The 27,517-nt window shown below is 40.4% G+C and overlaps 1 protein-coding gene across 6 annotated transcripts in view; it reads right to left on the reverse strand.

Annotated features, from left to right (window-relative positions):
- The window catches only part of LOC124619817 (TRAF3-interacting protein 1), a 244,350-nt gene that overhangs the window by 190,201 nt on the left and 26,632 nt on the right, over window positions 1-27,517 (reverse strand). The window contains exons 1-2 of one of the 6 annotated variants that reach the window (XM_047146415.1): window positions 10,297-10,866; window positions 2,289-2,308 (exon numbers count right to left, since the gene is read on the reverse strand). The exons of 3 other annotated variants lie outside the window; for them this stretch is intronic. In XM_047146415.1, coding sequence (XP_047002371.1) covers window positions 2,289-2,308; window positions 10,297-10,354 — 78 coding nt within the window. In that variant the 5' untranslated portion in view covers window positions 10,355-10,866. Of the gene's footprint in view, window positions 1-2,288; window positions 2,309-10,296; window positions 10,867-11,315; window positions 11,599-27,517 lie in introns of those variants that run through there. 2 more of the 6 variants (XM_047146419.1, XM_047146418.1) reach the window with 2 other exon arrangements.

Here is a 27,517-nt window from a genome sequence, read left to right on the forward strand (position 1 = left end):
TTCATTTAATGAGTTACAAAATCAAACACACATACCAACCTCTCCTGTGCAGCACAGTCAAATCTTGACTGCAGTACAAAGCAAATCTAAAGGGGATCAAACTTCAAGCATTAATACCCAATACTATTGAAAAATTTTCTTTAAAATGCATTTTTCTAGTGGTAGAAAAACTTTAGGTTAATTATTTTATTGGTATGGATACCTCTCAACAGTGCAAGGTACAGATACACATAGGACATGGAAAGTATTCCTTCACAATTAATGAACCAATGTTCAGTACATTTAATCAGAACCAGTACAATAATAAACAAACTTATGTTAAATTATATGTTAAATTATATAAATACGTGGAATGTTTCCTTCCATTATATTGAAACTTATGTTAAATATAGATAATACAGTATAATTGTATTATTCAGATGTACTGTTCCACAATGCACAAAAAGACGAACAGTTACATGAAAGAAATATGGATGCAACAAGAGTACAAGCAATGATAGGTGAATCAATTTGTTTGTTGGAAGACCAGAAACAGGAGCTACATGAATTAATACTTCAGTATGCAGATGTATTTGAAAATCACTCATGAGTAATAAAAGGTTATACATATAAAATGGACATTTAACTACAAAAAAGGTTCTGTTTTTCATCATATCCCATACCCTGGTCCAAGGAGAAGGCACTAAAGAAGGAAACTGAGAGGATAATAGATTCACTATATTGTAGCCCTAGTTTAGATCTCACAAGACCTGATGGTAGTGCCAGAATATAAAAAAGATCTGTATGTGGGGGAAGAGCTATGAATTTTGTCTCTTGCCTTCTGGCTTAAATGTGAGTGCAGGTGTCTTCATTTCCATGCTAGACCAAGTTTTAGATCCAGACCTACTTAAAGTCACTGTCTATGTGGATAACTTGCTGATAGCAACACCCAACTGGAAAGAGCATTTGCGACTTTTGGGATAAGTACTACCTGTTAAAGCAAATTTAAAGAAGTCTGAATTTGGAAAGGAAAATGTCAAATTCCTAAGACACATTATATCACCCCAAGGTATTCTGCCAGATCCAGGGAAACATTTTCCTTCATCTCAGAACAAAAAACAACTCAAAGCTTATCTGGGCTTGTTGTCTTCCTCTAGAAAATTTATTCCAATAAGTTTCTGGACAACAATGCCCACTTAAATTTGTTACAGAATAATAAGCCATGAATATGGACCAACCAATGTCAAACCAACATAAAAGAAGCTCTACCCAATGCAAATATACTGCATCACCCAGACTTGTCACAAGAACTTTGTTTAAGCAGTGATGCATCTTCGCAGGATCTGGGTGCACAGCTATTCAAAATCACCAAGACAGACTGATAAGAAACACCCTAGACAATTAGTTCTGCAAGCAGAACTCTTACTTAATGTGAGCAATCTTTTTCAGTAATGGAGCTCGAAATTCTCTAAAGTGTGGGCTTTTAAGAAATTCGAACACTTTTTCTGGGGAAAACACACTAAAATCTACTGTGACCACCAAGCATTTTCTTTTCCCTTGATCTACATCTACATGGATACTCTGCTAATCACACTTAAGTGCCTGACAGAGGGTTCATTGAACCACCTTCACAATAAGTCTCTATTATTTCAATCTTGTACAGTGCACAGAAAGAACGAACACCTCGATATTTCCGTACAAACTCTCATTTCCTTATTTTATTGTGGTGATCATTTCTTTCTATATTAGGTCGGTGTCAACAAAATATTTTTATATTCGGAGGAGAAAGTTGGTGATTGGAATTTCATGAGAAGATTTTTGATGTGCAAATTTCTGCACAAAAGAACAGCCAAATGGTATCTTTACTTACAGGAATTCAGTTTCGAGGTTGTGTACATCAAAGGTAACCAAAATATAATTGCTGATGCCTTGTTGAGGCTACCCCATAGGTTAAGTGAATTTTTAGATCTCACTGAACAGAACTCTGAAATCTGCATCCTACTTATGCAAGACAAAAAACACCAACCATATTATGTAAAAATGTTTAACAGCCTGTATCAATTGCAAGAAGGAGATCCACACTGGAAAAGGTAAGACTCAAACTATGTGTAGGAGATGATGATAAGTTTAAAAAAATTATACAGTTTATACAGGAGTACTGTTTCACCAATGTATACCTAACAAAGAATGGTGGTGCATATATTTACCTGAAAAGCTTATACACGAATTCATTCTTTACACTCATAATGTATGGATTCATTATTGTGTTTATAAAAGCATCAAAAGTATAAACATGTACTGCTACTTACCCGACATGTGGTGCCAAATTCTCGACGTAATTAGAAAGTGTATTACTTGGCAGAAGATCAAACACTTCAAAAAATCAAAATTAACTGAACTGCATCCAATAGTTCCCACAAAAGCTTTAGAATTAGTATCATTGGACACTGCCGGTCCTTCCCCAAAAGGAAAAGTGGGTGTCAAGTATGCAATTGCCTTATATGAAGTTTTTTTCCAAGCATGTTAAGTTGTATGCAGTGAGGTCAGTGGCCACTGGTTCTATTATTAGGATAATTACATATGACTATCTCCCAAGAGTGGGAAAACTGGTAATGCATCATACTTGACAGGTAACAGATGGAAGGAATGCATAACCACAAATAAAATAAAACACATACTGGTATCACAGTTCCACCTCAAAGCATGCCACATAAAAACGTGTTCAAGGAAGTATATAGATTTAAACACTACTACACACCACAAAAACATACAAAATGGATGAAGTCCACCTTGCCATTTCAGCAAATCATTACTAACTTGCCACAGACACTTCGACAGGTTTTACACCAACTGAATTAATGTTTAAGAAACGAGAAATGAATGAGTGAGAAAAAACCACTGCCTAGTGTATCCAATGCAGATTTGTCATTTTTATGACAAAAAGAGGGTGGCACACTGTACAATTCCATATAGGACATGAAGTATTGCTGCGAATGCGGTCTGTCTACCACACATGGAAAACTTAACTACAAATGGTAACTCCTATACACTGGCCCATTTGTAATTAAACAAGTTCATCATCCAGGATCATACAGACTAGCTTACCCTGTAAGTGGTAAGGACAAAGGCCTTTATCCACATAAGGATCTAACGGAATTTGTACGCTGAATGTATTTGATGAAATGTTACACCAACTCATGAAGTTATTGTGCCAAAGTGTAGAGAAAATATTTCACTACAAATTACGAAAGATGTTCACTTAGTTTTATGATAAATTTCTCTCTTGTTAGTTATACATGTGCAAACAGAAGAAAGGTAAGTCATTAGTTATTTAAGATTTTGTTCATGACAAAAGGATGTTGTGAAATAAGTTGAATTTAATTGTCATGATGTGAATTCACTACTAAAATACATATGCCTTCCAACCGAAAACTGATGACTGTGGTAGGGAGAAATAAATGATGTAGCATTGCAATGAGAAGCATAGCACAGGCACAGCAGAAATTTGCACTGCAGGACAGTGACCTCAGTGCATGCGTGAAGACAAAATGAGTCCAATACACGGCTTAAAACGCCGGATGTTCAGCTAACATTTGTAGAACATATGCAAAACATTATGAATATAATTGATTACTATAATAAATATTGAGGTCTACACTATAAGAATATAATTAATATAACAAAAGAGAACTAAGATGAGGAAAGAAAATGAACTAAAAAAAAGTGTCCACAGAGAATTTTCTGTATTATTGTGTGCTGTGTAAACAATGTATTTCAGCAGGAGATGATAAATGCTTCTTTCCATTCGTCATTGTTATTCCCTTTAGATTTGTAGACTACATCCTGGTAGATCTGAGAGAAGCATGACTAGGTGTCGTCATGTTTCCTTGCACTGGAAACATGAGTAAGTCCTTTATTTCTTTCGTTAGCAATATGGAATTACAAACGCTTGGCTAAAGTAGTTCATGCATATCATCCAATTGCATATATGTATATTGTTTCTTCAGGCCTGACATATAACATGTTTTGCAAGTTATTTGTGTAAACAATCATTGTCATGAGTTTAAAGGTTGAAGGGAATACTAGGTCATTATAAAAGTTGTAAACATAAGTGATTTATTAATGACGAAGATTAATATGAAATAACTTCTCACAGAAATGTTGCCTTATGAATTTTGAAGGCAGAAACAACTTCTTAAATGTTATTCACTTGTATTTAACCCTTAGTTGGTAACATGTGAAAATTTGGGAGACTAAGATTATCAAATTTTTCAAAGAATTTCCACTGTAGTGAATATCGAAAATAAATAACAAGTTAAAAGCTTGACGAAAAATTAATACTAAATTTTTGTTCTCTTTCAATCACATTTTGCAATACAGTACAAAAAATTATAAAATTAAGTACTAGTTTTTACATGAAATAGTTTATAAATTATATTATTCCTTTACAAAATATGCAACATTTAATGTTACTGTTTCAAATGAAACAGTTCCTAAACTTGACGTGTTTTCTCAAATATCTTTATATACATGCAAAGAAATGGAAAAAAAAATTACAAACTATCTACACACATCTTGAAGTTTTCCCGGCGTATTGATTGGTCCATCATATTTCGCGCTTGCAGCCGGATCACGTTGACATCTTGGCATGATATTTCGGCTATGCAGCTCTCTGGTATGGACAACCTCCTCTGAGGTGGTCTACAATATTGGAGTCTGTTGTCAATTGACATTTACTCCACAAGTATAAAGGTAAAATTGGCTGGGATAAAAAAAGGTTTGCTAAAACTTGTCTGAGCTCGACAGGATAAAATACAAAGAGTGCTAGAAAACTAGCGGCGAGGGGAAGAGGAATGTTTATTCTTCTTCTGCCTAACTCTCGGAATAGCAGCGATTATACGCTGCCAGTCATAATCGGTAAAAATAGGGAAGCGGTTTATAAGGTACAAGTCCCTCTTAGGAATGACGGCGGTCAGATTTGCAATTGCCCATCCGAAATCATAAGGCTTATGGGGTAGAGGTGGTTTAGGAACATTGGAGGCGGTAAAAGGGTACGGGGTATTGTGATGCGCGAACGTCTTGTTACGCAATGATTTTGCGACCATCTTTAGCAGTTCAGGCGCAGTGATCTCTGTCTCTGCAGGCTACCTCTTCTGTGTCCAGGTCTTGGATGGGCGCAGCTGTTGTGACTCCTTCTCCCAGCAGCGGTAATCCCGCCTTGTCCGAGGAAGGGCAGGCGGGCATTTCGATGCCTTTGGTCACGTCATCTCGTATCACTGGTGGAGCTGATTCGGAATCTTGCTTCCGCTGGGCCTCCTCCTTCGAGGAGGGGGCAGACATCTTGGTTGCCACCACCATGGGCACCCCCATAGTGCCCTGCGTTACCGCAGGAGCCGGGGGAGCGTCCGTCTGCGTGGCGATGGTGGCAGTCATAACTTCTCGCCCCCTGCGAGACTTACAGGCCAGCAACTCGCGAAGCTGTGCGAGCTGGAAGTGTACCTCGTCCACCTCGGCCCGAAGTGCAGCCCTCTCACCTGCCATGGCAGATTTGAGAGTAGCAACTGCATTGGCGACAGCATCGTCGATCTTGTGAATGCTGTTGGGATTGCAGCAGCACAGCTCTCCACCCGCGCCAGCACCGGCAAAAGTGCCAGTGGCGTGATGCACGGGCAGAGAATTTGCCGCTTCTTGATTCCTTGTCACCTCTTCTTGCGCAGTGGTTCGCCGTCGGTGTGTGTTCCGCTCCCTCCCGCGGCCACGGCTTTTAAGATAACTGCAGCCACGGTGGTTGGCGGCGTGGGAACCGCCGCAATTACAACATGTAGCAGCGGCTTCCCTGGGCTTCTTACAGTCGCGAGTGAGGTGCGGCTATGCACACTTCAAACACGCGACTACTCCTGTGCAATCCGCGGCGAAGTGCCCCAACTTCTGACAGCGGAAGCACTGTAAAGGTTTCTTCCTCTTCTGCTTGCTGTCCAGTCCAAGCGCTTGGCCCAGGAGGCTGACGATTGCGGCAGCTTGTTCTCCTCGTCTTCCATGGCATCCAGACATGTTGGCGCGGCGAGCGAGAATGTATTTCGGCTAACAAACATGCAGCCATCTTCAGGTGAGTACGAGACTGAAGATTACTGGTGCGCGTCGTTCTATATATACCAAAAATTGGCGTGGCGGCGCCTGCGCAGTGGAGAAGGCTAATACCGCGCCCCCTATCTAATTTGGCGCGCACATGCGTAGTGGTGTACCTACATTTGCGCTATCTGTCGTAAAGCGCCCTCGCGCAGCTGAGGTGCGGTAGTCGAAAGAATAAAATCAATTTTCGTCAGCCGTCGCACTAGATGCAGACCCATGTCTCTGTGAAGCGATGAAAGAAATTACAGGATCCCATGCTTTATCCATCTGAAAGCCGCCATCCCTATTAATAAGATCTTTTGCCAATCGTATCTCCACGGACTCCTTGATAATGGATTCCCAAAAAGATCTAGTTGTCGCTAAAATTTTTGTTCCACAAAAATCCATGGAGTGTCCCGTCGAAATGCAGTGCTCTGCTATGGCCGATTTGTTGGGCTGTAGTAGACATGTATGTCGCTCATGCTCCACGCATCTTTCCCGTACTATGCGAGTAGAACGGCCAATGTAGGATTTGCCACATTGACAAGGGATCTTATAAATACCCGCCTTCCTCAGACCCAGATCGTCCTTCACAGAGCCAAGCAAAGCCGATATTTTCGTAGGTGGTCGGAAGATCACTTTAACACAATGCTTCTTTAAAATCCTTCCTATTTTAGAGGAGAGGTTACCCACATACGGAAGAAACGCCCTGGACCTGACCACCTCTTTGTCTTCTTCTTCTTGTTTCTCTTTACATTTCTTCCTTGTTACAGCTGCGCGGATTTGGCGTGTAGAATATCCATTCTCCCTGAAGACGGATTGCAAATGTTCTAATTGTTTAGGAAGGCTGTCCTTATCAGATTTTAAAAAAGCATTGTGTTAAAGTGATCTTCCGACCACCTACGAAAATATCGGCTTTGCTTGGCTCTGTGAAGGACGATCTGGGTCTGAGGAAGGCGGGTATTTATAAGATCCCTTGTCAATGTGGCAAATCCTACATTGGCCATTCTACTCGCATAGTACGGGAAAGATGCGTGGAGCATGAGCGCCACACATGTCTACTACAGCCCAACAAATCGGCCATAGCAGAGCACTGCATTTCGACGGGACACTCCATGGATTTTTGCGGAACAAAAATTTTAGCGACAACTAGATCTTTTTGGGAATCCATTATCAAGGAGTCCGTGGAGATACGATTGGCAAAAGATCTTATTAATAGGGATGGCGGCTTTCAGATGGATAAAGCATGGGATCCTGTAATTTCTTTCATCGCTTCACAGAGACATGGGTCTGCATCTAGTGCGACGGCTGACGAAAATTGATTTTATACTTTCGACTACCGCACCTCAGCTGCGCGAAGGCACTTTACGACAGATAGCGCAAATGTAGGTACACCACTACGCATGCGCGGCCCGCTTCTGCTGCAGAGCGCGCCAAATTAGATAGGGGGCGCGGTATTAGCCTTCTCCACTGCGCAGGCGCCGCCGCGCCAATTTTTGGTATATATAGAACGACGCGCACCAGTAATCTTCAGTCTTGTACTCACCTGAAGATGGCTGCATGTTTGTTAGCCAAAATATCGTGCCAAGATGTCAACGTGATCCGGCTGCAAGCCCGAAATATGATGGACCTATCTACGCACATTTTACATATTTTCTTGGAGCACTGTAAGCAATTGGGTTTATCACATTTCACACACTTGTATGCCATCATTCTGTTAAATGTGTAGGGACAATAACGACAGTTTTTTCTCTTTTCTAGCTTGCCACTGATTTTTCTTTTTGTTGGATTCTCATCTCTTTGCTTTTCACCCAAAATACCTGAAATAATTTTCCTGAGATCATCCGCTTTGGAAGTTGGAACCTTCGTTCGAAGTCTGATTAAGTTCATTCCTATGCTCTTCATGAAATCAAAATCTTGACATCGTACCTTTATGGAGATGTATGGCATAGGCATTTGCGCAGCTCACAGATATTAGAAAGTAAAATACTGCCAGTGGCCATCTCCTTGTTCTCCGGTTAGCTAAGTAGTTGCTGTACTTCATATCTAGAGCGTCTACATCAGATTTTGTGGCATTATAGAAACTGATAATTTCTGGTTTGTTGCTACTTTCACCAGTATATGCAGTGTGGTGCATTGAAGAAAGCGCTAAAACTGCCTTAGATATTTTTGGAACAAAAGACAATAGTGTAAGATCCTTAGTAAAGCCATAAATACTGGAGCCCACTTCTTTCTTTTAGTTGGGAAGAAACTCTTTTGGAACTTCTCTTTTTCGGATTTTAGAGTTCCAACATATGTCAACCTGGTTTTCAGCAGCTCCTTTCACAATTCAATGGATGAAAACCAATTGTCTGCTGTTATTTTCCTGTTTGTCCTTTGTATACTTTTGGAAAGACAATTCACAGGCTGTGTTGGCTTTTGGAACTTTTTCTCTTCCTCACATAGTGTTGCTCCATCACTAACTTCCCCCACATAAATGAAACAGATACGAAGAATGTGCATCTGTGAGGCACATGACGTTTACGCCATATTTAGCAGATTTCTTGGGCATAGATCTAAATGGGATTACACGCTCATCAAAACATGCCTGAGCCCCAATCCAATATACCTTCTGACAATTAGAAATAAAGATTTTAAAAATATTGGCCACAGCTGCTGCAGGGTCATCTCTTTTCCTTTGTACACAAGTAGATGCATCATCAAATCTGAGAGCCACCAGTAAAACTTCACATCATTTTAGAGACCTGGTTGCATGAAAAATAAGATGTCCAGTACAATCATTTGCGAAAAGTGATGTCAAGTTTTTACGTCCAGACTTGAAAATGGAACATAGAACCATCAAACCAGTCACTGCCACAATTTCAGTTTTGTCTGTATCTTTATAACTGGAAGACGAAGGATTTTGTAATTTATTCCTTATCACTTGTAACTTTGAGTTGGAATGTACTACTATCTTACGCAATATCTCAGCGTTAAAAAATAAACGCCATATTTCTTCTGGGTCCGGATCATTACCTAACAGATTGGCAGGGCCTACTACTGCATGTACTACTATCTTATGCAATATCTCAGTGTTAAAAAATAAACGCCATATTTCTTCTGGGTCCGGATCATTACCTAACTGATTGGCAGGGCCTAACCACGATGACAATATAATTTTTATTACATTTTTGTTTGGTGTCTTAGTATCACAGTTGCCATGACAAATTGTGTCAGTTTTTGTGTCATCATTTTCCCCATTCTGAAGAGAGCCAACACCACCTTGTTCATTCTCGGACATGCAGAGAATCTCATTCACATCTATTTCAGAATCACTCTCATAGTCTGAATCTGTTACTTGACCTTCCTCAGGGACATAAGAAATGTCAGAATGATAATCATCATCGCATTCTTCAAACTGCTATAAAGCCATCTTCTCCATTTTTTTGCTTCTTTGTGACATGCAAGGCATCCCTCCACTAGTAGCCATCTACAAGTAAACAGATATTTGAAAAGTAAGGAGTATAACACAAAAAAACTCACTCACTTAGAATAATATCCGTCTGTCTGACAGAGTAAAAATCTTATCTCTACCACCTGCAAGATGATGTGACTGACGGTTATGTGCTAGTAAAACAAGACAATGAAACAATGACGTCCACACAGTAGCAAGTTCAACTCACGGATGAAGCATAGCTGAAATATCAGATCCAAGTAACAATGCACATCTATCAACAATACATTGAGAGCTTTTATACTAGCCTAAGAGATGGATGTTACCAACTGAGGGTTAAATATCGTTATGCAAACGTCAAAAATGTGACAAATTCATACACTGGTATAAACTTCTATATGAGTAAAATGTATTAGACCTCACATGTCAACTAATATTAAAACGACATTTATGTGCAGTTTTAAGGAGCAAATTTAAATCATGTCTTAATTTCCGTATGTAAGTCATGTAAAATTTTACACACTTGTACAAAGACATGTAAGGAAAACTGTATATGAAAAGGGTGTTTAAGGTATGTGAAATGAAAAGAGACTTCAAGAACAAATGTCCACAAATATGTTTAGCATATGTTGGATGAGGAACACATTCATGTGATGCAGCAATCAAACTTGAATGTGCCTACAACAATAAAAACATTCTAAGTGCCCTTTGTAATGGCACTAGATGTTGAACTTTACGAGAAAGGAGGAATTAAAGCAAGCAATTTATGGACTTACTTGGAATATGGTGAGCTCTCAACGTGATGCTGAAATATGTGATTGACGATATAACCATTGTCAGAACCTTATTGCTTCTCGGTCACAGCATTGAACCCTTTAACCAAACATACGTCAACATACTCTTATTCTATGGAGTTACGCTCTGGACACTGTAATGATATGCAGTTTGTCATTGCCTACAAAGTTGTAGACTCGAGACTGAACTGTTCATGTGCACAACGAACACTGCTTAATGTGTGGAGATATGGCTGCATAAAATTTGGATGGCAGTTACAGCTCAATAATGGAGCAAATGTAACTCGAACATCCCCTTTTGTCAATTCATGATCTCTCAAGAAACTGAACTTCTTTTAAGTTTTGTACATTTCATGCAAATTAATTGAAATGTAAATAAAGCTGACATGTGCAGGGGATAAATAAGATATAAACCTGGACACAAATAAAAATGTAGTTTAAGTGGTATTTCCATATGAAGTTTGAAAACTTATGTATGTTTATAAAATGCACCACTACTGTGTATTGCCTTCCAGTAGTCATGGACAACCCCAGTCTACCATAGAGATTCAGTTGTGATGATCTTATTTTGATTTAGCGACAAAGTATATGTCATTTAATAATTATCAGAACCCCATGTGGGGCAAAGTTGCAATATAAACCGTCTGCACCAAAAAGAGATGCAGTAGAGTCCCACTATTCCAAATATACACCTATTACAAAAAGAAAAAAATACCAATATTTTAAGCTTAAAAAAACGTATATTTATTATTATATGTAAAGAAGCAGAACAATTAATGCAACCTTATTTTCCAGTCGCTAATTGATGCTTTTCCGGCACCAAATTCGAGTGATAAACTTTCTCCCTTGTCCAGTCTTTTTAACACTTCAAGTTTTTGTTTTAAAGTACACAAACAATGACTTTGTTTACTTTCCATGTTTAATGTTTAACAGTTGATGTCAAGGACTACGAACATAAATAAAAAAGGCACAGTGAATTAGTAAAGTAATTCTACACTCACGGAAAAAAGTCCCAAATTTGCACGCTGAGGTCAAGAGCTATTGCCGCATACGAGTTCAGTTTGAGCTTTCACCTCCTCCTCATTCTCCTCTGAACTGATCTGAGCTGATGAGCCGTGCATCATTGCCACGATGTTTCCATCTCCGTTCTCCTGGTGGCCAGTCATCAGCAGCAGTCCTCTCAACAACACAGCTTTCTTGTGCAGACAGTTTATATTGCAACTTTGCCACACATGGGGTTCTGATAATTACTAAATGACATATACTTTGTCACTAAACCAAATTAAGATCATCACAACTGACTTGCAATATGTATTTCGAAATGGGTGAGAGATGAACAGGTAGGGCATCTGTGCTAAGTCATTGAAGGTCACTAGCAGATATCCCCACACTTAATTTATGCCTTCACAACTCAATATGTTGATACCATTCATGAAATATGCCTATTCATAATTCCTGCTAAACCAAACAGTGTTCAATCCCAATTAGTTTGGAATAGTGGGACACTACAGTATGTACGGACAGAAAGATGAACATATACAGGGTGATTCACAAAGATATGCATATATTTTAATATGATATTCTACAAGTAAAACTAAAGAAAAAAGTTCATATAGACAAAGGTCTGCAAATGTTTAGTTACGCCCAATAAAAGATTTTGCCTGAAATTTAGCAACTTTGCTAATATGAAGCCATCACAAAACTGTACGAGGTTAAAAGTAAAGCACAATTTCCATTTATTTTGTCGTTATTGATCTGATGAATCTAATTAAAAATGTTCCGGAAATGTATCGGCAGTAGTTTTCCAGAACATCCAGATAAGCAAGGAAGTAATTTCGTAAAATTTTTAATTTACTAACTACTTGGCCCAATTTGTTTTTTTAATTCCAGACAATTGCACAAAGTTTTCAAACAGAAGTTTTAGTGAATTTGATTTTGAAAAAATGGTGGTAATAACGTTAACTGGAACTGTATGAATGTGTCAGATAATATGCTTTTATTAATACCACAGCACACGGGAATTCGTGTTAAACTGTAAAAAACAAAGCTCAGTGTTAAGGAAGTTGTACAATGTACATAATAAATGTTCAGAAATGTCTCCAACAAGTTCAATGCATTTAGCTGCAAGTGTATGAACGCATTTTGTTGCTTGTTTCAGTTTCATGGGGTTATTCTTAATTTCGTCTACAGCATTCATAATGCGAGCAAGTAATGCTTCACCTGTATTGACTTTGTCCTCATAGTCTGTCTTTCATACATCCCCATACACAAAAATACATTGGTGTTAAATTCGGCAATCTGGGTGGCCACCGACGTGTAGCACCACGACCAATCCATTTCTGGGGAAAATATTCATTTAAATGTGTAGTAACGGCGTTAGTAAAATGTGGGGACGCCATCATGTTGAAAATACATTTGCAATCGCGTAGCAAGTGGAACATGTTTGAGCAAGAGGGGCATTTCTTCTTGAAGGAATTGTAAGTACGTCTCGCCGGTTAGACGTCCTGGGAAAATGAATGGCCCAATAAAGTGTGTGTTGACTATGCCACACCACACATTTATGCCAAATCGCTGCTGAACATCGCATTTCGCTGTTGCGTGTTGGTCTGCTTCAGACCATACAAGCTCGTTACGTAAATGGTTTATACCATCTTGAGTAAACTGTTCCTCACCAGTAAGTATTTAACCAGTTGCACAACTCCAAGCGAAGCGGCAAGATCTCCCGGACGTAAATAATGCACTTTTTGTTTATGGTAAGGATACAGATTATTGTACTTCAGAGTACGTCATACCTTGGATTGTGAAATGCCTAATCGTTGAGAGATACGTAGTGTACTGGTACTCGGGCTACATTGAACAGCATCCATAATATCCTCATCATCGTCTTCACGTGCCGAGCGTTCCTACTGATTATGAACGCTAAGTAGAGAACCTGTCTCCTGTAACGTTCGAAATACTCCACTAATGGTTCGTGCACTCGGAATTGGACAATGTACACGATACTCGTTAACTGCAGCCGTAAGCCGCGTACACACTGAGGCTGAAACATGTTTCCAGCTACTTGATGTGGACACCACTTGGAAACATGTTTCGAAACACGGAAACATTTGTCCATAGCAATGTTTCAGGCCAGCTACCACTTCTCACTGCTGCACGGCGGAAGTGGTGTTGTGTTTACTATTGTGTCGTTTTCGATTTATTTTTCTCGAATAATGGAGTGGTCAAGGCAGCAAACTGCTAATTTAATTGCCATGCACCACGGGGAGGATAGCTTATGGAATGTCCGGAGCAAGGAATATAAAAACAGTGTTAAAGACACAAAGCACTTTCAAAAATTGCAACAGTTTTGACACGGACAAGGAAAGTGTAGAGAAAAAAAAATACCATCACTCGTGGTTGCTTACAGGCGTGAGAAAAGTAAAATTATTTCCTGCAGATCATGTGGTAGTGGTGCAGACACTGCATATGACTCCAACTGGTTCGGCAATCGACTGCTGGAGTTCTTGGGCGATGTTCATGAGCCGATGGAGACAACAGATACCGTGGAAAATGAGGTACGAAAATTATGCTTGTTTGTCTATTTGTATTTCATGGTATACAGTCACATTCACCCATAGTACACTTCCTTGTGGGCTCAAAAATAGTTGGCAAACTCGTCTCGAATTTGCTTATTCGTGGAAGCAGCTTTCCTTGGTATTTCTGTGCTGCAATGAAAACTGATGCAGTGTCATCTCGCCTCCATGTGTCTGGAACCATCTCACCTGTTTGTAAATCGTAGGAATCGAAGCTTCCATGTGGGGTGTATTGGTTTCTTGCCTCAGTATTTCACCTTAAAAATTGTGGAGACATACAGCTGTAAGTGTGACAGTTTTGCCTGCTCCGGTTGTAGGAACATAGGTTTTCTGAACACACGAAAATCTGAATCCATAATGCCGAAAGTGTTCTAAACAACCATTCTGGCCCTAGAAAGTCTGTAGTTTATAACTCTTTCTTTTGAACCTTTAACATGTTTTCCTGTAAAGGAAAAGCATCGTCTGCTACAAAGGCATATGGTAGGGCCTTTGTGCCACATGGTAAGCATTCAGCTTGTGGCGGCAAGTTGTTTCTTTTTGTTAATTAACTCACTTACGCTCACGTTTTTGAACACACCACCATCTGATATTCTGCCTTGGCAGCCGATATCTGCGTACAAAAAGTTGTAGCTGGCATCGACGACAGTAAGCAGCATAATGCTGAATGAACCTTTATAATAATAATATTCACTTCCACTACCAACAGGGCACTGTAGCACGATATGTTTCCCGGCAATTGCTCCGACACAATGGGGGAACTGAAGAATATGTGAGAACAAAAATGGTGTTTCACGCCAGTCGTTTTCAGTTGCAGGTATCTGGAAGAAACAAATTTGATTTCAGGTTTGCGTACTTTCACCAGAGGGCATAAATAAAGATGAAGCTGTTGCGGCTGGACCTTCCAGTCCCCCACCACGAAAAATTACAAGGATGGGAGAGAAAAAGATATGCAGCAACCCTACAAGATTGCGTCTCAATTATTAACTAAAGTGCTGCAAAAACAAGACGATAACAAGAACGATGACTGTAATACTGTGTTACGGAAATTGTCAGAGTTACAAAGAGCAAAAACAATGGCTTTGCTTAATGAAATTTTAACGAAACAGCATGTAGCATATTTGGAAAATCAGCAGTCGACAGTGGGTATGAATGTGGCAGGGCCATCATCATCAAGTAATAATTCCCCCGTTACATTTACGAGTTATGAAGACAGTGATAACACAATTGAAGAAGTTGTGTTTGATGAGACCTGTAATGTAATAGATAAATAACATTTGGAAAAGATGCTTATTTAACGATGTTTTTCGTTTACTTACCTTTACATAATCCTTCAGTACTTACACCAGAGTTCCACATACTTCAGGTACTATTGGAGATATTGCTTGCTTCGGAATGTGAAACAAATACGCAAGGCTATGGCACGAATCTACGCAAGGCTTGCCAGAAAACGAAGAGTAACTGCAAGCCTTTCGTTGATTGAAATCGCTTTCATGAAATTTGTATCCCTTTTTTTAACAAATGGTGATATCGTATTTGCCATATATTCAAAACCGGCAGATCTTCCATACTCAGCTCACGTAGCGAGTTATTCCCACCAGTTCTTCTATAGACTGTTTTCCTCCATCAATGATGAGGGCGGCTTTCATTTTGTTTGTGTAAACCTTCTAGTATTAATAATGCAGCACCACATCTCATTATTGTTTCTTCGACATCAGACATAATGCAACAGCAGACGATACGAACACAATAATAGAAGGAGCACTGCAGACGGCGCGAACACACAACAAGAAATGTTTGCCGCCAGTGTGGACGGAAAATCGCAGTCTAATATATACAGTCGCGACACTCGCTGGTTTTTGTTATACACCGCGACAACAGCACCCCAAGGGGTGGAGAAGCTACGCTGTCGAATACGGTATTCAGTAAATGTAAACAGTATCGTTTATATTCATGTTTAACGTGGTTTTTACGAACGGCAACGTATGTAGCGCAATCAATTGCAGTAATAATAGGAAGAAGACACCACATTTGCCATTCTTCAGGTTTTCTAAGGACCCTGAGAGGTATGAAACATCACATTAGAGCGCTCTTTATTTACGATTTTTTTCTAAACTGTATTGAATTACTGAATTTGTTTTTCTTTTTTAGGAGCAAGAAATGGTTAATAAATAATAGAAGACAGGACCTGCTGCAAAAAGATGTCCTTTATTTGCACAATAACGTGAAGTTTTGTGCTTTACATTTCGAATCAAACCAGTTCATGAGCGCGGAAAAGAAGACATTGGTATGGAATGCAGTTCCTACGTTATTTGACGTGCCAAATAAGCTGCAACTAGTGACAATGAAGAGAAAATTGCCATACAAACGTGAAAGTGTTGCTGCAAAAACAATAAAACTGTCTCCTGACACAGAAGAAACAGCTACCACAAGTGTTCCTACACGAGAGACGTATATAAAATCACTAACAACGGAATCTGCAACACAGACATCTTTTGAAGATGAAATGCTTAGATTACGTGATATTATTCGCGCGTTGGAAAATCGTGTGAAATGTAAAAACGTGCAAATCATTAGACTTCGTACAAAATTACTATCTGACAAGGAAAGTGCCCATCGTAAGAATAAACTGTAACCGCAACGTCACAGGACAAGTGCAAAAGGACAAGCTCATTTTATAAAAAGTATTGGTTCCAAGTACTTGAAAAAGTTGCTCTCGATTTATTGATAAGCCAAATCAGTATACCACTGAACAGGGCCGGCGCAGGGCACGTGCGAAACTTGCGGCCGCACGGGGCGGCACTTTCCGGGGGGCGGCAAATCTGCCGCCCCGGAGAGAGCGGCTTCGGGAACTGTGGCATGGCGCCTCGACTACCTGCCGGCCGCCCCTGTTGAACAAGGGAGGGAGGAGTACTAATTTCTTCCTCGCCACTGTCGTGTTTACGCCCGAGGAACAGAGAGGGGGTAGCAATTTGGCGCACACGCCAGTATTCTTAAGAGTGGGGCGCTGCCAGCCTGTTACGCGCCGTGCGTTTACTCACAACTAATTTTGCAGAAGACGAAATCTAATTTGGAAATTCGAATGCAATGTTCGATACTGCGGTTACATGTTAAGCCTCAAGCAATTTTGCTAAGCCCTTCAATGGCAGTTTCCGAGAGTTTTATTCTTCCCACATTATGGAAAAAAATGGTTGAACATTACTACAGTCAAACATGTCCAACACCTACAATGGCTAGAAGTGTTCCAAATGGGTAAATACTCTGCGAGTAATTGCAAGGGACAAAGACATTGCTAATAAGCCTGGCATAAGTTGGGTTTCGACGTATTTTTGAAAATTTTTGCTATCCGTTTCTGAGTGATAGTCAGACGTTTTGGTTTTTCAGCCACGAAACACCTGTCGCCACCTGCATGAACAAAAATTAAACTCTGACGGGCACTTGTGTCTGACGATACTACTAGCACACTATCACTTTGCCAACATTTATTTACTGTATAATGCGTGCGAATCCATGTTTTATCTTTGTTAAATACTGGTTGCTTCTGAAGAAAACCTGAGAAAGTATGGTTTTTTAGCAACAATGCCCTCTCGTCCGCACATAACAAAACGTTAATTTTGACATCTTCTAAAACGAAAATCCATAGACAAAACATTGTTTCTAAGGGTTCCCTTGTCAGCTTTGAAGCTCATTTCTGTTTGACACAAGTTCGCATTTCTTTCTATTGTTCGTAATGCCACAGAAATTGCTGCCTGATAATACATTTATCCATATCATCGGACACATACTTGTTGTAAGCACCTTGCTTCTTCTTCTTGGGCGCTAGTTTAACCCTAGTCTCGCTGTACCTCGTCACGTGACCTAGTTCCTGGCACTGCCGCGTCACCACTTCGCCTTTCCAAGCAATAGGTATTGTTGCGTTCTCTACAATGAAAACTACAGAATACATTTCGATAGTTGGCTGAGAGAGTCAAGATTTGTCAGAAGTACTTTCATTGCGTTTCGTAAGAACAGAAGAATTGGTGCGTCCGAATTTCTTGCAACTTGGGATGTAATAGGTAGGTGCTTTTCAGATAACACAATTAGTATTGCGCATGCACGTTACTGGTAAGTTAGAATTTTTCTCTTTCGAGATTGCAGGATAGGAAAATTTATTTTTCTTATGATCTGTTACTTCAAAAATTGGCAAGTCGTCCCAATAGCTAGAATGAAAATAAAGCGAAGAAAAGTGAAGTGATAAGGCGATGACTAATTTGTTACCCCTTATTCCATAATCAGACACGAAAGAAGTGACACATGGAAATTAAAACAGATGTCGAGTGTCATTTCTTTGAAATGAACAACCGCAGTGCAGTGAGTTAATATATTTCGACTAGCATTAGTACCCGTCGATGCCAAGGTGTGTATTTATTGCATTATTTCGTTACTCCATCTCCTTCTGCTACCCCTCTCCGTTGTCTTTTGCCTGATTCTTTGACCGTTTCACCTATGTCTGTAGTGAAATTCTGCCTGAAATTCAATTTCACGCAGCTCAATTCTTATGACTTCTTCTCCTGAACAGTGTATCCTACAGTAATACAATTTTACGTTTACGTGCAGTGGAATGCCTGGAAATTGGAAAATGGATGAAATCACGAGGGAGGAGGTAGGCACTGCGTTTATTCCATATACAGGCGCACTCTCGCGGAAAATCGCCCGCATTTTGAAGAAACACTGGGTCGGAACTGTGTTTTGTCCTCCGAATAAAATTCGTGCACTGGTGGGGAGTGCCAAAGATGACCTCGGTTTGAGGAAGGCCGGCGTGTACCAGATTCCGTGTCAATGTGGCAAGTCGTATATTTGTCAGACGATGCGTACCGTCGAGGATCGATGCCGTGAACACCAGAGGCACACTCGACTGATGTATCCGAGCAAGTCGGCGGTCGCTGAACATTGTTTGTCGGAAAATCACGTTATGGAGTATGAACGCACGAGGATTCTGGTACAGACGTCGAGATACTGGGACAGCGTTGTTAGAGAGGCCATCGAAATTCGCACCAATGACGACCTCATAAACTGTGACTGTGGCTATAATCTTAGCAAGGCTTGGGAACCAGCGCTTGGGTTAATCAAGAGTAAATCGAGCAAACGTATAGTTGTGACGACCACGGCGGACAGAGCCATCACACCGATGTAAACACAGACGCCGTCGCAATCTGTTCCACCGCGCGACCGTGGCGCGGACGGCGGAGGGAGTGCACCGCAGGCGGAGGGTATTTAAATCGGCTGCCGCCGCGACCGAACCCAGTTCCCCCTGAGCAGCCGTAACGTACGGATCTCCGTACCGGCACGTTCACAGGAGCTCAGACCGTCAGTTAACCTGATGATGGCGACATGTATGATCGCCGAAATATTGTGCCCGTTGGATACTGTAGACCGGCAGTACACCCGTGGATATTTTGACTATCAAATACGCCGGGAGAAACTCAAGAATCATATCTGGAAATTGTGTGCGAAGTGTGTTGCAAATAAAGTTAGTACACTGACAACAGTTAGTTTCACGTAATCGCTCTTTTTGCAGGCTGGATAGAAACATGGCCAACGGTAGAAAAAGACTGTCTGACAGTGAATATAGGAAAAGACGGGTGCTGAAGGAATATGAGTGCTGAAGGAATATGACGATAAGAAGCAAAAGGATGCGCTACAACGATATTTCAAGTCAAAGAGAGTACGGTCTAGCAGCGGCGAGGGTGGAAAAATAGATCCTGAAAGTACAGAAACTACTGGAGCTACTGCAGCTACATCTTTATCTTCAGGACACGACAAGAAAGTTGACGAACACAGTACTGCGACCACCGCATACAGTAGCAATGCTGACGGTGGGCCATCCACAACATGTTCAACAGACCTCGTCTGGACTCAAGACCTGCTTTGTGACGAAAGCCCCGAGATTGAAACATCAGGCAGAACTGAAATTGGGCGACCCGATTTGGAAAATACCGGAGGAACATCAGCCGAGATACACACCCCTGGAGAAGGGATTGAAGGTGAACTTAAACTGGAAGACACAATTGACTCAGATTCCGGAAGATGGCCGGAAATTATTACCGACTGCATTCGAACGACTTTCGTCATGCGAGGTCCTCCCGAGCACATTAAGGAAGCTGAAGAATGTGCTAAAACCGCGGACAACCGGCGTTTCAGCCCTGTACACTACAGCTATCCTTTGAAGAATTTAGAAGAAGCAGATAGACATTGGTTGGTGTGCTCAAAGGGCAAGGATGCTGTGTTCTGCTTTTGTTGCAAACGTTTTTCGTCATCTACAGTAAAAATTGCAAAGAACGGTATAAGCGACTGGCGGCAACTTGCTTCGCATCTCGAAAGTCACGGTAAGTCTACCGAGGATTCACATAAAAAGTAGATCGTGTTTCCTGAGGGACTGAAAAAGTCACAAACTGTCGACGCCCATCATCAAAGGCTTCTGAATACTGAAAGCGGACGTTGGAAAAATGTTCTTGAGCACTTAATAGCAATAATTCATTTCCTAGGTTGGCAATGTCTGCCTTTGAGAGGAAGTACAGATACACTCTTTCAGCCCGACAACGGGAACTTCTTGAAACTCGTTGAATTAATCAGAAAGTTCGACACTATGATGATGGAGCACCAGCACAGAACAAAGCAAGGTGAGAACAAGGGTCATCATTATCTTGGAAAAGAAACACAGAATTGAATAATTCATCTTATTGGATCATCTATAACCAACAACATTCTATTAATGATGAAATCTGCAAAGTACTACAGTATAATTCTGGACTGCACACCAGATATTTCAAAAGTTGAGCGGATGACAGTTGTGGTACGTTTCGTCCAGGAGACAAGACTCGACGGGGTGTACGATGTCCGAAATCGGGAGCATTTCCTGGGATTCCTTCCAGTGGCTGATTCTTCAAGCTCCACTTTGACGCAGGTGATTCTCAAGTTCTTGGAAGATAAAAAAATCCTACTGTGTAATATGAGAGGGCAAGGATATGACAACAGGGCAAACATGAAAGGAAAGAAGTCTGGTCTCCAGAAGAATTTCAGATATGAACAAGAGAGCATTTTATATACCATGTAGCAGTCACTCATTGAATGTTGTTGTAAACGATGCCGCTATGTCTTCTAGATATGCTGTTTCCATGTTTTCGACAGTGAAAAGCTTGTATGACTACTTCTCGTCCTCCGTTCGACGTTGAGATGTCTTGAAGTATCTGCCTAACCTGTCGCTGAAGCCACTGAGCAATAGTAGGTGGGAAAGTCGCGTCGATGCACTTACTCCCCTGAGGTTTCAAACTGGAGGCGTTTATGATGCACTGGTTCAGATATCAGAAGAATTCGATGGCATGACCGCTCACGAAGCAACGTCACTTGCGAATCAAATAAAAAATTACACCTTTCTCACTTCTCTGGTAATCTGGTACGACATTCTGCTTTACATCAGTGTAGTCAGTACGACCCTCCAGACCATTGACACAAATGTTCCTGACGGGGGTGGAAATGCTTGAAAAAACGAAAGCATATTTTGAGACCTGCAGAACAGAAGAAAAGTTTGTGCCTTTCTTGACGGATTCGAAAGAATTGGCTACTGAATTAAGAGCTAGAAGATCTAACGTTACCACGGATAAGTGTTTCCGGCGACAAAGTAAGAAGCCAATAATACACTTTACCTATGAAGGAAGGGATGAGACAATAGATGACCCAACAAAACGTTATAAGAGTAAATTCTACTATTATCTTTTAGATATAGTAACCACATATTTGGATGAGAAATTCAATCAACTGAAATCCCATTGTGATTATTTTGATTTTCTCTACAACATTGGTGACCTGAAGAATGCACCTCCTGACAGCCTGGACACAAAGTGTAGAAACCTCGCAGCGATTTTGCAAGATCATGAGTCAAGCGACATTGATGCTCTGGGGTTGAGGGAAGAACTAAAAGTGCTTTCAACATTGTTGAAACCAGGAATAGGTCCAAAAGAGACTCTGAAGTTTATAGGAAGACATAATTTTTGCCCTAATGTTAACATTGCTCTGAGAATTCTCCTTAAACACTCCCAGTAACAGTTGCGAGTGGAGAGAGGAGTTTCTTCAAACTGAAACTGATAAAGACATACATCTGATCAATGATAGCCAAACTCGTTTGGATGATCTTGCAACAGTATCGATTGAGCACGAACTTGCAGAGGACTTAAATGACACAGATCGTGAAAAAGAGTTTGCACAAGCAAAAGCCAGGAAGGTTCGATTTGTCTAGTATTTTTTTTTAAATTTTTATATTATGATCAGTGTCTTGGTTATTTACTGTGTTGTTTCTTATTTTGTTCAACATTAAACAGTTATTGTAAATATTATTGTTCAAACCAAGTTATCGTTAAATTGTAAATATATTTTGTTTTCCGTTGAATACATTATCTGTTCACAACCATTGACAAATGTTTATTTTCGTTAACTGTAAGTTCATGCCGCGCGGGATTAGCTGAGCGGTCTCAGGCGCTGCAGTTGTGGACTGTGCGGCTGGTCCCGGTGGAGGTTCGAGTCCTCCCTCGGGCATGGATGTGTGTGTTTGTCCTTAGGATAATTTAGGTTAAGTCCCATCAGATTTCACACACATTTGAACATTTTTGTAAATTCACAAGGCTTATTAAAATTAGCTAGATTTCTTCAATCAAGTTTGACTCCATTTTTGAGCTGGTGCCTAGCGACTGTTTTGCACTAATCTGTAGAGAATGTCACCAATCAGTCGCAATTTTTGTTTTTATTTTCCAGATCTACATAGATTTTGGGCACAGTATGGCTGTTCTCAATGCTTTGAGTTATGTTTACATCTATACCGCCATGCTGAACATAACTGTCAACATGACGGTTTAGATGTAAGCACATATTAAAAGCTTTGAGACTGGCCACTCTGTGGCCGAAACCTAGGTAGATCTGAAAAGTAAAAACAAAAATTGCGATTGATTGCTGACATTTCCTACAGATTTGTTTAAATAAAATTCCACATACGTTTTGTTGTAAAAAAAAAGGTGGGGGGGGGGGCGGCAATTTAGCTTGCGCCGTAATATATTTCATCTTTTAAAGCAGAAAGTGCAGCAGTTACCAGAAACTGATAGCATTGTTAATTTGTCTATGGATGAGATGTCACTAATGGAAAATTTGATATATTACAGCTCTAGGGATTATGTTATTGGATTTGAAGACATAGGTTTCATACGTACATCTGTGGTTGCCAATACTGCATTCGTTATAATGATTAACGGCATCATCTCAAATTTTGAATAGCCATTAGTATATTATTTCTCCAAAGGATCAGTAGGAGCCACCCGTCTGATGCGCATATTTTTTGAAGTTGTCAAAAAACACACAGAGATTGGTTTGGTTGTAAAAACGTGTGAGACTGACCAAGGCTCGAATTTTGCGGAGTGGAGGCACAGACTGGGTATCACATCAGTTAATCCATGCTTAGTGCACGAAGGGAGTAAGATCTACTTATTTTTATGACACCCCACACTTGATAAAAAGCATATGTAATAATTTATTCAGGTATAACATTATCCACACAACAGATGAAGGATGGATTGTCAGTGCTTCATGGAAGGACATTTGTCAGTTGTACTCAAGTGATTGTGAAAGGAAGTACAAGTTGGCCCCCAAGCTCACTAAAAGAGCTGTCCAACTGCCAGCATTTTCAAAAATGAAGGTAAGTACTGCAGTTCGTGTGTCGAGTCATACAGTAGCAGCAGACATTGAGATACTTGTTACTTGTGGCACTGGTACTGCAGATTTTTGCCAAAAAGTAAACGATATTTTTGACATATTTAATGCATATAGTGTTAAAGGGCCTGTATCCTCAAGGAACTGCATCACAAGTGCCTCAAGACATTTGGAAATATTAAAGACACTGAAGCCATGGATACAGTCATGGAAATTTGTAGATGTTGATGGGAAAGATTATTCATCTAGGATTAGGTGTGTTAAAGACTTTTGGGTAACATAAGTGCTTTTAACATGTTTGTTGATGATGTTTTGGATGGAACCAAGCTATATTTATTAACACACAAAATTAATCAAGATCCACTGGAAAACGTTTTCTCAGTGATAAGGCATAAAGGCGGTTTTTGTAGCAACCCATCACCACGACAGTTTTGTACTGCATTCAATAATTGTGCTTTAAGCAAATTAATGAACACACACAGTGTAGCTACCTCCAATTGTGAGGGGATCAACTGGGGTCAGATAATAGTGGATATGAAAGCAGCGCCCAAATTACTTGTTTCACCACTGCTGGACACCAGTGACACATCAGACTACCAAATGTGAAGTCCAAACAGACCTCAGAGAGGCAAACAGCATGAGATACGTGTGTTTGTTTATGTATTAAAGAAACTGCTAACAATTCATGACTGTTATAAATGTAGGACAGTACTTGTAGATGGCAGCCAAGACATATGCATATGGCAAAGTTTATTGTCATTTTAAATGTTATGAAGGCAACTTTGGAAGCCTATTTATTAGTACAGAAGATGTCAAAGAATTTTTAACTCATTGTGAGACTAAGAGGACTTCTACTTTTGATGAATATGACCACATAAGTAATTGTGGTGCTTTCTTTGTGGAAATGTCGATGGACATCCCAATTTTCCACTTGGGTGCTGTGCTGAAACCAGGCTGCTGTTAATAAGAAAGACTTAGTCTGTAGGAGCAAGAGAAGAAATAAAAAAGTGATGAACCTGGCACATTTTGGTTGCTAAAGTGTTAGGACTGACTCAATCATTAAATTTTATTTTCGTTAAATGTATCAATGGGATATAATAAAGTTTTAAAACAGTCATGCTTTTTATTGAGATAACCTGATACCACAAAGAAGAAGAAGGAAATTATATTTTTGGAAGCAGGCTTCCTGCAAAGCAGAACGTAATGAAAAGTGATGTGTCGCTTCATTTTTACACAAGGAAGAGCATTTATACACTTCATATGTGGGATATGCAGTGTGTATTCTCTTGCTATGGAATAAGTGCGATTGTATGCTACTTCTTAATTATTTCTTCAAGAATATGTTGCAGTTTATGTCACTTCATTCAATAGCTCGTGCTCTGTTTACTTATACACTCCTGGAAATTGAAATAAGAACACCGTGAATTCATTGTCCCAGGAAGGGGAAACTTTATTGACACATTCCTGGGGTCAGATACATCACATGATCACACTGACAGAACCACAGGCACATAGACACAGGCAACAGAGCATGCACAATGTCGGCACTAGTACAGTGTATATCCACCATTCGCAGCAATCCAGGCTGCTATTCTCCCATGGAGACGATCGTAGAGATGCTGGATGTAGTCCTGTGGAACGGCTTGCCATGCCATTTCCACCTGGCGCCTCAGTTGGACCAGCGTTCGTGCTGGACGTGCAGACCGCGTGAGACGACGCTTCATCCAGTCCCAAACATGCTCAATGGGGGACAGATCCGGAGATCTTGCTGGCCAGGGTAGTTGACTTACACCTTCTAGAGCACGTTGGGTGGCACGGGATGCATGCGGACGTGCATTGTCCTGTTGGAACAGCAAGTTCCCTTGCCGGTCTAGGAATGGTAGAACGATGGGTTCGATGACGGTTTGGATGTACCGTGCACTATTCAGTGTCCCCTCAACGATCACCAGTGGTGTACGGCCAGTGTAGGAGATCGCTCCCCACACCATGATGCCGGGTGTTGGCCCTGTGTGCCTCGGTCGTATGCAGTCCTGATTGTGGCGCTCACCTGCACGGCGCCAAACACGCATACGACCATCATTGGCACCAAGGCAGAAGCGACTCTCATCCCTGAGGACGACACGTCTCCATTCGTCCACGCTGTCGCGGCATGCTACCAGTGTTAAAGACTGCGATGGAGCTCCGTATGCCACGGCAAACTGGCTGACACTGCAGTGCACAAATGCTGCACAGCTAGCGCCATTCGACGGCCAACACCGCGGTTCCTGGTGTGTCCGCTGTGCCGTGCGTGTGATCATTGCTTGTACAGCCCTCTCGCAGTGTCCGGAGCAAGTATGGTGGGTCTGACACACCGGTGTCAATGTGTTCTTTTTTCCATTTCCAGGAGTGTATTTCACGATCATTTATGTCTCTCGCTGTTTTCCTAACACTTATGACGCAAAAATATACTAACTATTTTGTAAATTACGTACAAAACGAATAAAAAAAAAACATTATTTTTACGTCGCATCTGCCGTCAGAGGAAGGCAAGCTTTCTGGCCGTTAGGGGCGCTAGTGTCACGTGAACTGTCAAATGGTAACAACTTTCACAGCAGTGAGTGTCGCGACTGTATACATTAGACTGTGGGAAAATAGAGACCAGACACAATGTCGGAAACATTTGCGAAACATCACAGAAAACAATGTTTCCAGTGCCAGTGTGCACGCGGCTGTAGCATTACACACTTGCCATAAACAAACACCGTATTGGAGTATTCCTCTGCTGTAAATTTGAAAAGCATCCCTATTTCATAAATAATCTACAAACTACAACAGTTCCTATGTGGTTTCACTTAAATACACTACTGTTGTTATGTTCTTTCGCTGAGCAATACAGAAAACTGACTCGTTTCAAGGTAAAGAAACAACTGAAACAACTCACTAACGGTTGCTAACAATGACAAACGTTTCTACATTCTTAATGGAAAGTAAACAAAATTACTTGTATAATAATCTTTGTTTCTCTGGATGTTCTGGAAAACTACTGCAGCTACACTCCTGGGGCATGTTTTATTAGATTCAGCAGATCAATAACAACAAAATAAACCGAAATCGTGCTTTACTTTAACCTCGTACAGTTTTGCAATAGCTTCATATTAGTGAAGTTGTTAAGTTTCAGATAAAATCTTTTATCAGCCATAACTCTTAACTACACATTTGCGGACCTATGTTTGTATGAACTTTTTACTCAAATTTTAATTGTAGAACAACTTATTAAAATATTTGCATGTCTTCCTGAATCTATCACAGTTCTCAAAGGAGAGCTAATATATCAATCAATTTAGATTGATACAATGGTAATTGGAGCTAATATATCAATGAATTGTAGCAAGAGACTATGGAAGGTGCAAACTTCGATGTGTGAATTGTTGTGGGTGCCTACTTAAAATAAGACACGTTTTCTGTGAATTGTTCAGCAACTGTATCATCTGAGTAAGAGGGTTGGTAAAACGGACCAATTATTAATTTATTCGGATTGTCGAGTATAACCACTACCCACACTAACCTCTTACAGGAACTATCTACTTCGATTTCACTACAAGGTAAGCTACTACTGTCAGTAATAAACACTCCATCAACAACTGTATTTAACCTATCCTTTCTGAATATGATTAGGTCAAAAAAAAGTTGGAAGAATTTATTTTGGGATTGGTTTCAATACCATTTTTTAAAAAATATTTGTTATTTTGAATGGGTCTTTGATGTATGTTGACTGGATGCCCACTGCCTGCACGTCTCCACAACTTTGGACATCCTGGGAATTTAGATGTCCAGCTATGACACACTTACTTATAGAAGGCAGATACGTCAAGCTATGATACATGCTTGCTGGACGTTTTGTTGCTGTATTTACATCTGTTTATCCT

This window comes from Schistocerca americana, chromosome 6 (genome assembly GCF_021461395.2).
Source record: "Schistocerca americana isolate TAMUIC-IGC-003095 chromosome 6, iqSchAmer2.1, whole genome shotgun sequence".
Taxonomy (NCBI): Eukaryota; Metazoa; Arthropoda; class Insecta; order Orthoptera; family Acrididae; genus Schistocerca; species Schistocerca americana.